At 39.2% G+C, this 13,983-nt stretch overlaps 1 protein-coding gene across 4 annotated transcripts in view; it reads right to left on the bottom strand.

The window, feature by feature from the left end:
* Positions 1-12,758, bottom strand: part of gal3st4 (galactose-3-O-sulfotransferase 4) — a 28,607-nt gene extending 15,849 nt beyond the window's left edge. For all 4 annotated transcript variants that reach the window (XR_010925350.1, XM_067579590.1, XM_067579591.1 and 1 more), the window contains exons 1-2: positions 12,473-12,758; positions 7,022-7,138 (exon numbers count right to left, since the gene is read on the bottom strand). Coding sequence is in view for 3 of the 4 variants with exons in the window: in XM_067579590.1 (XP_067435691.1) it covers positions 7,022-7,138; positions 12,473-12,495 (140 nt within the window). In the remaining variant the exon portion in view is untranslated. The remainder of the gene's footprint in view (positions 1-7,021; positions 7,139-12,472) is intronic.
* Positions 12,759-13,983: the final 1,225 nt, after the last annotated feature.

The following is a 13,983-nucleotide window of genomic DNA, read 5'->3' as shown; positions in this document are numbered from 1 at the left end:
CTAGGAGTCCACAAGCTGCCTATAGACACTGCATAACAGGCATACTATAATACTGGTCAAATGATGTTATGATTACTAATATTATGTTCAAGTGAAATTTTCATTAAATAAAAACACAAAAGTAATTTTTTAGTTATACACATCATTTCTAGCTGTTAGATTACAATACCGTATTCAAAACTGTAGATTAAATATTGTTTAAAAGGCAGAAAAGAGTCAACAGAAAGCCTATCACTTGTAACAGCCACAGATTCTGGAGCCTTTCCACTCTTTGCTAAATGCTAGCGTCATGAACTTAGCTATTTTGCTGAATAAAATGCTGACTAAAAAGACTGAATAAAAAGACTAAATAACTACGCCATTTGACGATTTAGTCACACTCTTGACAGAGGCTATTATACGATAGGGGTAGAATCACATGATCTGTTCAACTGAGGATGTGGGCGATTTTACCAGAGGTGGCCAGCATCATGAGGAGACGATTTTGTCAAAAAATGACTTGGGCCATTATTTTAGGAAGGTGACGATATGTGAATGAGAGGATGTGTCTCTGAAGACAAAGCAGCCTGATATACTGAACTGAACTTTTCCCTCACAGCTCTGTAGAACACAGAAAAACTTGTTCATCTGAAGGCCCTGGGACTGGAGAGACTTAGCACTGCAACAACACTAGAAAACTCTTGCTACACCACTGATCATGTTAGCCATTAAAAGGGAATACTAACAATTTTCAACAGAGGATTGGTAAGTTAGTGGACTAAAGTGCCACTAGAAGCTATAACACTGAGCAGTCATGTCATCAGACAACTCAAGACAGTTGTGTGTAATTACTGAGTTGGTTGTGAGGGTTAAAGATACAGTGTATTTACAATATATTACTATATCCATTCAATTTGACTTGAACAACCCTGGAATGATGGACTTTGGCTGACAAGAGGCATCGACATTTGGTTTTCAGGCACTTCTTTATTATTAAGCACCAAGTTAGATAAACTAGAAAAAAAAACGTTCCCCTGTCATAATTATGACTTGGATGTTGATAGGAACAATACACATTGGAAATTACATTAACTGCGATATAGACATTCACAGTGACCTCCGGGTAGTGCAGGAATGTCTAAATTTGGCAGCAAAATAAGAAAATGTTTTCTTAGCCAAGATTTTGTGTATTTGCAAAGGTTTTGAGTCCATAAACACAGTTAACATTTCATGTTTGCTTTATGTGCTGAATATTAAACCAATGTGCCACTTGTGCTCTATGATGAGACTGACTGCTGTCAGCACTTATGTGGGCATTACTATACATCTTACTACACTTCCTGTGATGCCTTTGTGGTGACTACATGTGGAAGGTATGAATTTTGCTTTTGCTTATGCTACAGTAAACTGAGAAAACAGAATTGTCACATCTCATAAAGTGCACAATATAGGCACTGTCCCTTTGATCTTAAATTAAACTGTATGCTGAGAAAAACTGAAGTGCAGACGAAGAGATTCAGGAGCAAACTATGAGTAAATCTGTTAAGAAGCATCTACTTCATTCACAGTGAGGACATGGTTTGCTCCATAGCAGACAACAATAATCTGCACACTATGCAGGGCTATACAAGCAATTTGTCATTTCACCTCCAAATAGAATATGTCTGCAGGTCTGAGATCGTAGAGACTACTGCAATTAATCAATTTGTGGATCAACTGAAAATTAATTAATATAAACATTTTTTTTGATCATCAATTGATCATTTGAAGATTCCCCCCAGACATGTTTTAAGACATAAGAATGCACTGCTTTGAATAACTGATGTGATTTTTCCACAAAAGTTCATTTACAGTACCAGTCAAAAGTGTGGACACACGTTCTCATTCAAGGGAATGGGAAAGTGTGTCCAAACTTTTGACTGGTACTGTACCGAGTTAGCAATGATTAGAATTACAGCTACTCCTTCTGCCTCATTAAAAATCCTGAATCTATGAATATATAGAAATATTTTTCATTTCAAAAGTTTAACTGTTGGACACAAGATGTCTCCTATTTCACTGTAAAGTCCATTCACAGTGTATGTGCACTGGAGGCTTGAGGTTTCTACATCACACTTCTGTTAGTAGAATACTGGACCATGACTGGCTCCAAACTAGTTGTGATGTCATAAATCATGCTTGTAGGTACACATGTTAAACTGAGATATTAGATGAGCACAGAGGAAACTTTCCCTCTTCAGCAGATGAATATGAAAACAAACTCTGCCGTCATAGAGAGGGGGGAAACATGATATAGTTTAAATACAGGGATAACAGTGCATATTATCAGACAGTTTGAAAATATTCATATTTTCACATGAAAAGTGACAGAAAAAAGAGAGCTAGAGAGACGACTTCCAACCCCGACAACTTTCTCACATCTGCACAGCTGGCCAATCACAGTGTGGAGTGGGTATGAATGCTGAAAGTTACAGAAATGGCCCTGTACAGCTCCTGTATACCGACTCCTTAAGTCATACATTTCACCTCTTCCACAATTCCCCAAACCATCTACAATCAATCTGTGACATCTTGGCCTCCCTTCTATTACAATCACCAGCCTTCAAGTCAGCAGGATTCTCAAAAGACAAAAGACAAGGAAGGCAGCCGGCCAAGACCGTGTCACTGGTAACACTCAGGCACTGTACTGATCAGCTGTCCCCAACCCTGGCTGATGTCTTCAATCAGTCCCTGACCAAGTGCATTATGCCTGCCTGCATTAAGACCACCGCAATCATCCCAGTCCTCAAAAAACAGTCTGTCTCCAGCCTAAATGAGTAGAGATTATTAGGATTAACCTCCAGAATCATAAAGTGCTTTGAAAGACTCATCCTGTAGCAGGTCAATCCATAACCGACCCCTTTCAGGACCCCATGCAATTCACCTACAGAGCCAACAGGTCAGTAGAAGACACAATCAGTCTGGCCATGCACCATGTTCTACAGCACCTGGACAACCCCCACATCTATGCCCGGATCCTGGTTGTGGATTTCAGCTCTGCTTTTAATACTGTCATCACTGATGTCAAGCCAAGTCAATTTTATTTATATAGCACCAAATTACAACAGAAGTTATCTCAGGGCACTTTTCACATAGAGCAGGTCTAGTCTGTAGTCTTTATTTTACAGAGACCCATTATTCCCTCATGAGCAAGCACTTGGCAACAGCGGCAAGGAAAAATCTCCCCTTTAACGGGAAGAAACCTCAATCAGAACCAGGCTCTGATGGGCGTCATCTGCATTGACCGGTTGTGTTGAGAGAGAAAGAGGGATGGGGAGAGGGGAGAGAAAGACAGAGAATCAGAGCAACAAAAATAATAAAAGCAACAATAACAATAATAGACATATGACTAATAATAATTAAAATAGCAGGCATGGGTGTCAAGCAGGACCACTGCAGCATGGGGTCTGCAACCATGACCCACAGAAGCTGGTGATCCATAACCAGGCGGTCCATGACCATGAACCATAGAAACCTGTGAAATGAGAAAGCACAAAAACTCTGAGGAGGAAGCAAAGTTAGTAACATGAACTAATGGTACATGAATGCGTACAGATGGAGAGGGGGAGGAGGAGAGAGGAGCTCAGTGCATCATGGGAAGTCCCCCAGCAGTCTAGGCCTATGAAGCATAACTAGGGGCTGGTCCAAGGCAAGCCTTGGCCAGCCCTAACTATAAGCTTTATCAAAAAGCAAAGTTTTAAACCTACTCTTAAACTTAGAGAGGGTGTCTGCCTCCCAGACCGAAACTTGAAGATGGTTCCACAGGAGAGAAGCCTGATAGTTGAAGGCTCTGCCTCCCATTCTACTTTTGGAGACTGTAGGAACCATAAGTAAGCCTGCATTCTGGGAGCGCAGTGTTCTAGTGGGGTAATAGGGTGCTATGAGCTCTTTAAGATATGATGGTGCCTGACCATTAAGGGCTTTGTAGATGAGGATTTTAAATTCTATTCTGGATTCACAGGGAGCCAGTGCAGTGAAGCTAAAGTGGGAAATATGATCTTTTACTAGTTTTTGTCAGTACACATGCAGCTGCATTCTGGACCAGCTGGAGAGTCTTTAGAGACTTGTTAGGGCAGCCTGATAATAAGGAATTGCAATAATCAAGCCTAGAAGTAACAGATTTGTGGACTAGTTTTTCTGTATTTTTTGAGACAGGATGTGCCAGATTTTTGCAATATTGCCTTGGTGAAAAAAGGCAGTCCTTGAGATTTGTTTTATGTGGGAGTTGAAGGACATATCCTGATCAAAGATAAGTCCCAAATTCCTTACAGTGGTGCTGGAGGCCAGGGTAATGCCATCCAGAGTAGCTATATCATTAGATAATGTGTTTCTAAGGTGTTTAGGGCCAAGCACAGTAACTTCAATTTTGTCTGAGTTTAGTAGCAGAAAATTGCAGGTCATCCAGGTCTGTAAAGAATGCTTGGAGTTTAGTTACCTGATTGGTTTCATCTGGCTTCATTGATAAATATAATTGGGTATCATCTACATAACAATGAAAATTCATGGAGTGCTCCAAAATAATATTACCTAAAGGAAGCATATATAAGGTGAATAGCATTGGTCCAAGCACAGGCCCTTGTTGAACTCCATGTCTAACTTTTGTGTGCATGGAGGATTCATCATCAACGTGTACAAACTGAAATCGATCTGATAAATAGGACTCTAACCAGCTTAATGCAGTTCCTTTAATGCCAATTCATTGTCCAAGTCTCAGTAATAGGATGTGATGGTCAGTGGTCTTAAATGCAGCACTAAGATCTTACAAGACAAGTATAGAGAGAAGGCATTTGTCCAATGCAATTAGGAGGTCACTTGTAACTTTCACCAGTGCTGTCTCTGTGCTATGATGCGCTCTAAATCGTGACTGAAAATCCTCAATCCTCTTGAAAATACCTGCAACGCCATGATAATCTGAGATTAGATCTATTATTAATACGGGTTTAGATGACAGATCTAATGTTTAAGAGTCCACATTTAATTCTCCTATCTTGTTGTACTATTGCAGTGGCGGTGTGTTGTTATCAGATTTTTATGAATAACTCCTCTTCTGTTTACTTTATATTTAATTTATTTTTAAGTGGTCAGGTGGCAGACACAGTTTCTGTTTGTTTTTGGGTGGGTAACTGTGTGTAGGACTGCAGCTCTGCCTTATGATCTCAGCTCTGGGTTGTCATGGTTTTGGTCTACTAATAAACTCTACTAACTCTACTAATAAACTAAACCAGGAAGTCCACCAATTGTCTATGAAGCCCACGTCGTGTGGTGGATACCATCTTGACAACCAGCGGTTGAATGATGACATGCAGCCGACATGAGTCCGACATGTCCTCCTCAACAAACTCAGGCACCTGAACATTACAACATTTACAACTCCCAGGTCAGAAAGAGAGTGGGTAAGATCATGTCTGATCCCTCTTACCCCTGCCAGTCCCTCTTCCGAAAATTCCCCTCTGAAAATCAGAACCAGGACCACCTGCCACCTCCACAGTTTCTTTCCCCAGGTAATAGCCATCTTTAACAAGGACAATAAACGACTGCAAACAGCAACTCCACCTAAACTCCATATCTCATTCAAATTCATGTTGTGTACACTGTATATACTCTTTGTCTGTCCTACACTGTGTATATACATTTTATTTTTTAACTGTTAACTTTACATACAGTATATATTGTGTTAATATACATACATAGTTTATTTACACTCAAATTTATATGTATTTATTTTTCTACATTGGTATTTATACGTCTATTTATATTCTGCTTTTGTTGCACACAGTTTTTATCATGTTAATATGCATGCACATCATCCACCCCAACTACACAGAATCATTGTAAATGACTGTCACTCTCTTACACTTTTATGTTTGTGTTTATGTTTATTGTTTAATGTTCCTGTTTATTGCTTTTTCTGTTGACATCTGGACCACACTGAATTCCATGCTACTTGGCGAATAAATTTGATTCTGATTCTTTCTGTCTTTACTTAGATAAAATAAATGCCATACATGTAAATCTAGCAGTTGTGTAAAAAGAAACACCACAGTGTAGACACTGAACTGTTGATACAGTTGAATAGTTGTTGAATAGTGAGCAGCTACCACCACTGTGTGTGCATAACTCTGCTGCCACAACTACCAGCTACACTTCATCCATCTACTCCAGGTTATAGCTTAAATTAGATATAGTGTTAAGAATAACACACAGTTAACAGCATATTAACTAATATCATTAACATAATCTGACTTTGATGTTGCTCAAGGCCTGTTTTTAACATTGATATATTTGTATCTTTTGAGGAGTGATTAAGGGTATGACTGGTACATTTAGTTTCTGTGTTGTTCTCCTCAGTTCCTCAGTGTGGTTGCTGTGGTCACCACAGTTACATGATGAGCAGACAGCTGCAAGCTGAAAAACTCAACTCAGGTTAATAGTTGTGCACATACAAAAGAGCACCAGTTGTCTCTGTCTACTTCCTTGTAATGACCAAGTTTTGGTGCAGTGTTTGCTGTATAATACTACAACGACAACGAGTTGTCAGTCTGGCAGTAAATGTACAGTACAGACTACAGTGTGTCAGTTAATAAATGCAGCAGTGCCTTTAACATTCTAGCATATTTTAAATATATCTTATACAATATATACTATATAATTACACATTGTTGCATTGAAATATATAAAGTTAATTAAGATTTTCCCAAAAACACAAATCAGATGGAGCTTTTTAGTTGTTCACAGGGTACTTTAACAAGCTCCAGCAATCAGAAGCAGTATGTAGGCCCACGTTGCCTGAGAGGCAAAACTCAGGATAAATTGTCAGTTTGTTTCAAGCCAACTGCTTGAGTTTCTTGACCCATCAGATTTTGTTTTGGTGATGTTTTGTGTTCTCTCCTATTAACTTGGTGAGTATAATGTTATTACAGATAGAAAGGATGGACAAAACTATGAAAATAACACCTATTTTGACAGACTTTAATAATTCAATCAACAACATGAAATCAGATACCTCTTGTTGAAGATGACTCCGAGCAGCTGGCCTGCAAAAACAATGGCCACAAAGAGCAGCAGTGCTTTCCACATCCAAACTGGACCCAACCGACCACACACCAGCCATCGCAACATCCTGGGAGGAGAGGTGGAGGTGGGGGAGGCAGGCAGATGGAGAGAGCATGAAGGAGGAAGGACAGAAGGTGAGAGAGAGGGTGGGACACACAGAGTGAGACAAGAATAGAAGAAGGGAGTAGAATAAGAAGCAGAGTGGAATGAGGGGTGGATGGACAAAAGGCATGCATGAGGGACCATGCAAATGATGTCATGTAAAAAAGAGATGTAGAGATGGACAAAGAGTGGAATGGGGGGGGGGGGGGGGGGGGGGGGGTAGAGAGAGGGAGAGGTTGGAATGAGTCATAAAACAAACATGACTAAGGCATCATCATCATCATCATCATCATCATCATCATCATCGCAGGGAGGAAAGCAGCCTGAAAACAGGACCTGCTGTATATATACTGTCATTTCTTCTATACATGAACAGGGAATACGCAAGAAATCAAAAAAGGATGAAGACTCAGAGGTCTGTTTTCTAACATGTTACTTGAAGTCTGGTGATGTAATAAAACAGCATCACCTCCCTTTTAATATAGCAGCCAAACCACACAAGATATTTTTAAAACATCGAAAGTCAGCTAGGAGCTCATTTCGGGAGTTTAGAGGCACCCTCAGGTGTACGGGTGAACAGCAATTGAACATGATCACTGACGATCTCTCTATATAGATGAATCATGATAGAAGTTTTTGACAGCTCTCATGTCAAAATAAACGAGTTACATTTAAAAAAAATCTGTCCCACTGTGAAATCCTCATTAACTGAAAACATATTTTTGATTCGAAGAGATAAACATGCCCTGTCATATTGAATAATAGTTATTCCTTTAATACCACAAGATCACTCCGGATATGAACTACTATGATGTGTTGCAATATAGTGGCAACAGGTCCAATCAGAACAGAGTATGTAAACATTTCCACTAGCTTCAGGCTCAAGAAAGACAAAAAACAGCCTGTATGTAAACAGGGGATAGGTCACTGCAATGCTGTCAATCCACTTTACAGTAATGTTGAATTTACAGGATTTATGGGGTATTTAATTCACTGGAATAACCCAAATCAGACATTCCAGTCTGGTTATTGTATTGGATCATGATTTATATCACTATTGCAAAAAATGCACTCTGACAGACAGATATTCAAATTGCCCACCTCTATAGCACCATATTAAGATGCTGAGACAATTAACGAAACATTGATCCTGTCCATGCTGTGTAGTTGAGCATCATAACAATATCACAAACTGTATCTTCTACCCAGTGGTGGAAAGTTACTAAGTACATGTACTCAAGTTCTGTACTTAAGTACAATTTTGTGGTACTTGTACTTGAATATTTCCATTTTATACTTCCACTCCACTACATTTCAGAGGGAAATGTTGTACTTTGTACTCCACTACATTTGTTGGACAGCTTTAGTTACTTTTCAGATGAAAGTTTTTCATAAAATAGCATAATAATAAGATTATAAATCAAACTGCATTGTTAAAGATTAAAGCAGTGGTTCCCAAACTTTTTGGCTTATGACCTCTTACAAAAAAATCAGTGTGTATTTGTGTCTCTATGTCATGTTTCAGATGTCTATAGGTTGTTTGCAGTTCCACCAATGAGACATTTCCCCTCTAAACAACTGACAGACGGCTGTGAACACATTTGTACATTTGCATACCACAATGTAAATTTACAGTACCAATAAATGCAGTGAGTGTGAGCACTCTGCTTGGTCACGCTGCTGGATTGTTACACATTCATAACTTTAAACAGTTACACACAACCTTGTCTCATTCATTCACCTTCTAAAGTACATTTATGATGTTTTGAAGCTTTCTAGTCAGTAAATTTGCTTCAACTTAAGTCAATTTTATTTATATAGCGCCAAATCACATCAGAAGTTATCTCAAGGCACTCTTCACATAGGGCAGGTCTAGACTGTACTCTTTAAAATGCTTCAGACGTACTGGTAAGAAATTAAGCTCCAATCAGATTATCTATATGAAAGGAGCCTAAAACTGTCAAAGGCTTTGTACAGCAAAAGTAACAAAAACCAGATTATCCATTCAGTTTTTTTCATATGGGAAGCATTCTAGGCTAGATATTTAATTCGAGAACCTTTTCACAAGAAATGCACAACATTTGACTGAGTAATATGATCTGCAGGTTCTTCCAGCCTCTCAGATGTGATAAATGCCTGTTTGTTGCCGCTGGGATGTGAATGCTTTTTATGTTGTTCAGACAAAACATCTGAGGTCTGTTAACTTGTGCTGATAATTTGCATTTTTTTCATATTTTACACCGAATAATTAAGTGAAAAATAATACAATAATAAAAATAGGGATAGGAAGATTCACCGATTCATGTCAGTGGACCAGCATAAACGTTCATGATGCGATTGCCCCGATTAAAAAAGTGTGCACCGGATACAATTCAGGATGAACTTGTGGTACATCATTTCTAACATCTTTGAAAAGGCCTGTTTGCCATAGGTCCAAGTGTTTTCAGATCAAAAAGAAACATTATAAATGAGATGCTTGCGGAGTTGCAGTACTGGAAAAACAAATATGTAAAGTAAAAATGGCACTTTTTTAGTTAATTTATGATGTGTTGCATGCTTAAGAAATAAAATCAAACTCTCTGTGTCATATTGAATTGCATAGCATCATTCTTTTGCATCAGGCTAAATCACATCGTATCACACTAAATCGCATTGTGTTGAATCAAATTGTGTCAAAACGCATTGCATTGCAATAGGGGTGAATCCAAGTGGGTCACTGCTGGTCTGAAAAGTGAAGCCAATGTGGAAGTGCCTTAAACCTGCATTCTTTCTAATGGCCAGCAGGAGGCAACTCCACTGGTTGCAAAAAGAAGTCTGTTTGTATAGAGGTCTATGAGAAAATGACCCTACTTCTCACTTGATTTATTACCCCAGGAAACACTTTCCTAATGAGTTTATGGTGAGCATGATGTTCTTTTTGTAAATGATGGTCCCATTTAGAGTAAAACAGACAATAAAGCAAGGTATGCTCTACGGCGTGTTACCTTGTGATTAACAAGTCGCTACCATGGCAACAATGTTAATTACGTAACGTTACCATGGCGTAACCCCAGATTCACAGAGTATAGGCATAACTGTTGCTATTTCACAGAGTGTTTTCAGTTCATGAAAGTTAATTGTAACATTTTGGTCGCCTAAAAAAGTCTTGTTCAGAGTTTGGTTGTGATAAAAGACCCTCTAAGGAGTCTGCTGTTCAATTTTTCCGGTAAGTACATTTTGTTTTAATGGTTTTATGCCTATTTTTCGCTGGCGAAAATCAGCATTTACATTAGCATTATCACAGTTAACCATAGACTGTAAATGCACAGTGCTAACCAAGCTAGCAGCTAGCACTAGGGTCAGCTCCACCCCCTCATCCAAATATGGTCACTTCTGGCTCCAAAAATCAAAATCAATCATGGTCAAATGCAAGATGGTGACAGTTTAGCGATGGTCACAACGTCTATATTTTTTCATGGTCTATGGGTGAATCGTATTGTATTGCAGTGGTAGCTGCTTCATATCAGGGCTGTTACGATATTAGATTTTCACTAGACAATTATCGCGGCCAAAAGAATTCTGATAACAATATTAATGCAATATCTATAGAAAATTTTTAGAAAGTCAAATTTATATTTAACTTTGTTTGCTGTGTGTTTTGTCTCTTTTCTGGCAAATGAATTACACTCAAAATACGAGTGTAGGGAGATGGAGTAACAATTACTGTACAAAAGCAAACAAAAAGAACAATACACTTAATGGATAGTGAGAAGGCAACCAGATGAACTGATAAAAAAAGTGTGGGTGGAGCACTGGGGGGGAGACAAAGCAAGAACGGATTATTTACATGATATTATCATGTAATAATGTGTATTATTGTGTATTATTGACATGATATCAATATTTCATTTTTTAAATATCATGGTTATCGTCAAGACTGGTATATCGCGATATGTATCTATTAATGTATTGGATCATTGGCAATGTATCGTGATGCATATCGCAGTGATGGAGATGCACGTCCCTAATCCACAAGCAACAAAAAAAAAACAACTAATCTCTGTTTTCAGCCTCTACAATGTGAATATTTGCTGCATTTCTGTGTTTTAGATCATGTTTGGGTTTTGGACTGGTGGTCAGACAACACTGTCAATCTGAAGACATGTCCCTGGGCTCGAGAGAAACTGTGATGGGCTGTTTCTTTCTGCAGATTCTTACATTTTATAGCAGTGTTTCCCCTATAATAGTACAGACCTGGCAGAGAACCCCCGCCAGGCCAAAAAATATATTTTTAAATGTCAAAAATAACGCCAAATATCCATTCATTCGCTTCATCAATAGCGTTTGGGAGCAGCTGAGCAGAAACTTAAGTTAACGTCTGTGTCGTTGCCTGGGAAACTGAAGGTAGCGTAACTCCTTTTAAGGAATAGGGCAGAGCGTAAGCGAGTGAGTGGTTGAGCGAGAGAGCGAGTGACAGAAAAATAACGGTGAATGCGAGCAGAGCAGAGGAAAAGGTTAGCGGTAAGTTGTCAGTCTGGCGTTAAATGTACAGTACAGACTACAGTATGTCAGTTAATAAATGCTGCAGCTTGTCAAGACCATGAAAAGTCACGTCTGTTGTTTCCCCAACTGCTGGAAAAGTGAAGTGTACACACACACATATATATATATATATATATATATATATATATATAGTATATACACAGTAAAGTGTGGAGATGGTGTGGCGATGTCTCATCAGGGTCCATACAGAACCAAACAGTATGAAGGACACACAGGCTCCCTCTGAAAACATTCTCTGAGGTCTCTCCCTCTTATCATTACTATCAGTATTATATGAATCATATGTTCTAAACATATGGACAGCAGAGTTCAAATTGTTACATAACAGTTCCAAAAAGCAGATGTGTAGTATGAATATACAATAGGAGTGGTAATACACAGAGAAGACAGCAGTGGCCACCACCCACAGTCTACCAATACAGACACAAAGATACATAATACAGCTCTCACTTACACACACACATACATACACACACACACACACACAGAGAGAGAGAGAGAGAGAGAGAGAGAGAGAGAGAGAGAGAGAGAGAGACGAGAATCGTCCTCGCAGATGGATTGAATAAATGTGAGAGAAAGGCCTTTGCGGCTGAACGAGCCCTCCACCCACACCTTCTGTTTCCCTACAGGATCACCACTCAGCGCCACCGTTCATTCCCACAATCACTGCATCCCCAATCTGTGCAAACACTCTTTGGATCTCCATCTCCTCCCTTTTCTCCCTCTCTGACAGCTCGTGCTAGCTAGCTAACGTTACCTGGCTCTCCGTCGGAAAAGCATAGCTGTGTCCCCGGGCCGGTATCGGTGACGGCGTTATTGAGCAGCTGCAGAGAGCTCGGAGCATCTCGGAGGCTTCAGCTGCAGCCTATCTGCCGCCGGTACAGATCAGGCCATAGACCCGGACCCTAACCCGGAGCCCGGATCAGCCTGTGCGCTGCGGAGAGCTACTTTATTCTTTCAGGGAATTCTCTGTCTGTGCACCGAAAGCTCCAACGCTTATTCTGCTGACGGCCAAGACAGACGGGCTGTGCAGACACACTTCTGACAAGGAGAGAGTGTGTATGTACAACACTTCCGGACACTTGCAAAATAAAAGCGTTTTGACGGACATGCAGGAGAAAAACAGAGTAGGCCCCCTCAAGGCAACAACTGCATCTGACCCCCCTCCAACAAGTTCTCTGATCCTTTACTGTAGTAAAATACTCCATTACAACTAAAAGTCCTGCATTTAAAGTCCTACTAGAGTAAAAGTACATGAGTATTATGAGCTTGATGTAGTTAAAGAATTGCAGTAAAAGTAGTGGTTTGGTCCCTCTGACTGATATATCATTATATATGACATCATTAGATTATTAATACTGAAGCATCAGTGTCTAAGTGGCATGTTACTGTTTTAGCTGCTGGAGGTAAAGCTAGTTTGAATTATTTCATATACAGGTAGCTAGTTTAGTACAATGGTTTCCAACCTAGGGGTCAGGCCCCTCCCAAAAGGTCACCAGATAAAGCTGAGAGGTCTTGAGATGATTAATTAACATAACTAATTAACATCTGAAATGTGAGCCCGACTACACACTGCTTTTTGTAAGACGTCAAATGCCAAAAAGGTTGGAAACCACTGGTTGCATCTTTAACAATGCGTTGTCTTTTAAAAGCTTGTTATATTATCCATTGTATCAAATCTTCATCTGGAAAGTAACTAAAGCTGTGAAATAAATGTAGTGGAGTAGAAAGTACAATATTTCCCTCTGAATGTAGTGGACTGGAAGTATAAAGTAGCATCAAATGGAAAAACTCAAGTAATGTACAAGAATCTCAAAATTGTACTTAAGTGCAGTACTTGAGTAAATGTACTTAGTTACTTCCCACCACTGCCAACCTCTACATAGCATCACATCAAAATGGTGAGAGAATTAGTCAAATCATGTCCATGCTGTGTAATTGAGCATTATAACAAAATCACAAACTGTCAACAATATGTTGTAATCTAAAAGCTTGTAATATTGTCTATTGTGTCACATCTTTATCTGAAAAGTGACTAAAGCTGTCAAATAAATATAGTGGAGTAGAAAGTGCAATATTTCCCTCTGAAATATATTTGTTAGGATCCCCATTAGCTGTGCCCTAAAGCACAGCTAGTCTTCCTGGGAGTGGAGTGGAAGTATAAAGTAGCATCAAATGGAAATACTCAAGTAAGATACCAGTACTTCAAAATTGTTCTTAAGTACAGTACTTGAGTAAATGTACTTAATTACTTCCCACCACTGCCAA

Source organism: Thunnus thynnus, chromosome 22 (genome assembly GCF_963924715.1).
Source record: "Thunnus thynnus chromosome 22, fThuThy2.1, whole genome shotgun sequence".
NCBI classification, from domain to species: Eukaryota; Metazoa; Chordata; class Actinopteri; order Scombriformes; family Scombridae; genus Thunnus; species Thunnus thynnus.
The sequence above is the reverse complement of the archived record's forward strand: the minus strand, read 5'-3'. Positions and strand labels throughout refer to the sequence as shown.